Source organism: Herpailurus yagouaroundi, unplaced genomic scaffold (assembly GCF_014898765.1).
Source record: "Herpailurus yagouaroundi ecotype Mexico unplaced genomic scaffold, PumYag 61785, whole genome shotgun sequence".
Lineage (NCBI taxonomy): Eukaryota > Metazoa > Chordata > Mammalia > Carnivora > Felidae > Herpailurus > Herpailurus yagouaroundi.
Window position 1 is genome coordinate 1 of NW_024416031.1, and position 2,750 is coordinate 2,750.

The 2,750-nt window shown below is 71.2% G+C and overlaps 1 protein-coding gene across 1 annotated transcript; it reads left to right on the forward strand.

Moving 5' to 3' along the window:
* Positions 1–45: 45 nt before the first annotated feature.
* On the forward strand, positions 46–2,632 carry LOC121024252 (sal-like protein 3; the record flags this gene model as incomplete). The annotated part of the gene is made up of 2 exons (XM_040466515.1): positions 46–2,075; positions 2,292–2,632. Coding segments are annotated over 2 exons (2,371 nt in total), but the record flags the coding sequence as incomplete, so codon positions are not given.
* Positions 2,633–2,750: the final 118 nt, after the last annotated feature.

The following is a 2,750-nucleotide window of genomic DNA, read 5'->3' on the forward strand; positions in this document are numbered from 1 at the left end:
CCTGTCCCAGCCGGCCGCCGGGGCCAGCGCCCCGCACGTCCCCAGCGGCGGCCCTTCCGTCCCTGCCGAGGCTGGCGGGCCGGCGTCCTCCAGCGCGGCCCCCGCACCCGCCGCCCCGGCCTCCAGCGGCAGCGCGCAGCCGCAGAACGCCTCCACGCCCCCCGCCCTGGGGCCGGGGCCCCCCCTCAGCTCGGCCCCCAGCCTGCCAAACCCACTTCTACCTCAGACCTCCGCCGCCGCCGGCAGCGTCATCTTCCCCAACCCGCTGGTCAGCATCGCGGCCACCGCCAACGCGCTGGACCCCCTGTCCGCCCTCATGAAGCACCGCAAGGGCAAGCCCCCGAACGTGTCGGTGTTCGAGCCCAAGGCCAGCGCCGAGGACCCGTTCTTCAAGCACAAGTGCAGGTTCTGTGCCAAGGTGTTCGGGAGCGACAGCGCCCTGCAGATCCACCTGCGCTCCCACACGGGCGAGCGGCCCTTCAAGTGCAACGTCTGCGGCAACCGCTTCTCCACCAAGGGCAACCTGAAGGTGCACTTCCAGAGGCACAAGGAGAAGTACCCGCACATCCAGATGAACCCCTACCCCGTCCCCGAGTACCTGGACAATGTGCCCACCTGCTCCGGGATCCCCTACGGGATGTCGCTGCCTCCGGAGAAGCCGGTGACCACCTGGCTGGACAGCAAGCCCGTGTTGCCCACGGTGCCCACGTCGGTCGGGCTGCAGCTCCCGCCCACCCTCCCTGGCGTCAGCGGCTACGCGGACTCCCCCAGCCTCACCCCTGCGAGCCGCTCCCCGCAGCGGCCCTCGCCCGCGTCCAGCGAGTGCACGTCCCTGTCCCCCGGCCTCAACAGCTCCGAGTCGGGCGTCCCCGGGACCGCCGAGTCCCCGCAGCCAGCGCTCAGCGGCTCCTCTCTGACCAAACCCGAGCCCGCGAGCCTGCCCGGCACCAACGGCAGGGCAGGGGACGTCCCCGCCGCGTCCGCGGCGGCCTCCGCCGCGCTGGCAGACGGCAGCATCTGCTCGGGCCTCTGCAGCCCCGTGCTCCCAGCCGGCTCCGACCAGTTCAAGGCCAAGTTTCCCTTCGGGGGGCTGCTCGACTCCATGCAGACGTCCGAGACCTCGAAGCTCCAGCAGCTGGTGGAGAACATCGACAAGAAGATGACGGACCCCAACCAGTGCGTCATCTGCCACCGCGTGCTGAGCTGCCAGAGCGCCCTGAAGATGCATTACCGGACGCACACGGGGGAGAGGCCGTTCAAGTGCAAGATGTGCGGGCGCGCCTTCACCACCAAGGGCAACCTGAAGACGCACTTCGGGGTGCACCGGGCCAAGCCGCCCCTGCGGGTGCAGCACTCCTGCCCCATCTGCCAGAAGAAATTCACCAACGCCGTGGTCCTGCAGCAGCACATCCGGATGCACATGGGCGGCCAGATCCCCAACACGCCGCTGCCCGACGGCTTCCCGGACGCCATGGACGCCGAGCTGCCCTACGACGACAAGGCCGCCGAGGCCCTGAGCGGCTACGACGACGACGCGGACGAGAACTCCATGGAGGACGACGCCGAGCCGCGGGAGCCGGCCGGCGACCCGCCCAAGCCGCTGCTGCCCTGCGCGGGCTCCTGCCCGCCCTCGCCCCCCTCCGTCATCTCCAGCATCGCCGCCCTGGAGAACCAGATGAAGATGATGGACCCGGCCGCGAGCTGCCCGCAGCTGGCCGCCCTGAGGTCCGTGGAGAACGGGTCCGGGGACAGCGACCGCCTGAGCAACGACTCGTCGTCGGCCGCGGGCGACCTGGAGAGCCGGAGCGCGGGCAGCCCGGCCCTGTCGGAGTCCTCGTCCTCCACGCGTGCCCTGTCGCCCATGAACAGCCGCAGCGAGAGCTTGCACTCCAAGTCCCCGGGGCTCAGCGCCCAGGAGGAGCCGCAGGAAACGCCACTAAAGACAGAGAGGCCGGACAGCCCCCCCGCCGCCCCCGAAGACGGAGGCGCGCTGGACCTCACGGCGGCCCAGCCCGGCCGGCCGGCCGTCAAGGAGGAGGCCCCCTTTAGCCTGCTGTTCCTGAGCAGAGATCGGGGTAAGTGTCCGGGCGCCGTGTGTGCCGTGTGCCGCAAGCCCTTCGCGTGCCGGAGCGCGTTGGAAATCCACCACCGCAGCCACACCAAGGAGCGCCCGTTCCTCTGTGCGCTCTGCGGCCGCGGCTGCTCCACTAGGGGGAATTTAAAGCAGCACTTGCTGACGCACGCGTTGAGCGCGCCGCGTCCTCAGTCATTTGACCCCGACTTTGCCCTAGGTCCCGGCCAGACCACCGCTAGCCTGGTCGCCGGCCCCGCGCCCGCCGCCATCAAAATGGAAGTGAACGGGCACAGCAGGGCCATCGCGCTGGGCGAGGGCCCGCCGCTGCCGGCCGCCGTGCAGGTGCCCCCCGGGCCCCCGGCCGTGATGGGCCCCGGCCTCGCGCCCATGCTGGCCCCCCCGCCGCGCCGGGCGCCCAAGCAGCACAACTGCCAGTCGTGCGGGAAGACCTTCTCGTCGGCCAGCGCCCTGCAGATCCACGAGCGCACGCACACCGGGGAGAAGCCCTTCGGCTGCACCATCTGCGGGAGGGCCTTCACCACCAAGGGCAACCTGAAGGTAAGGCGGGAGGCAGGGGCCGGCTGAGTGCGGTGGGGGGGGGGGCTCAGCCGCCAAGGCTCCCCACCCACTTCAGGTGCTGCAGGCAGGGCCTCTGCTGTGATACGGGGGGGGGGGG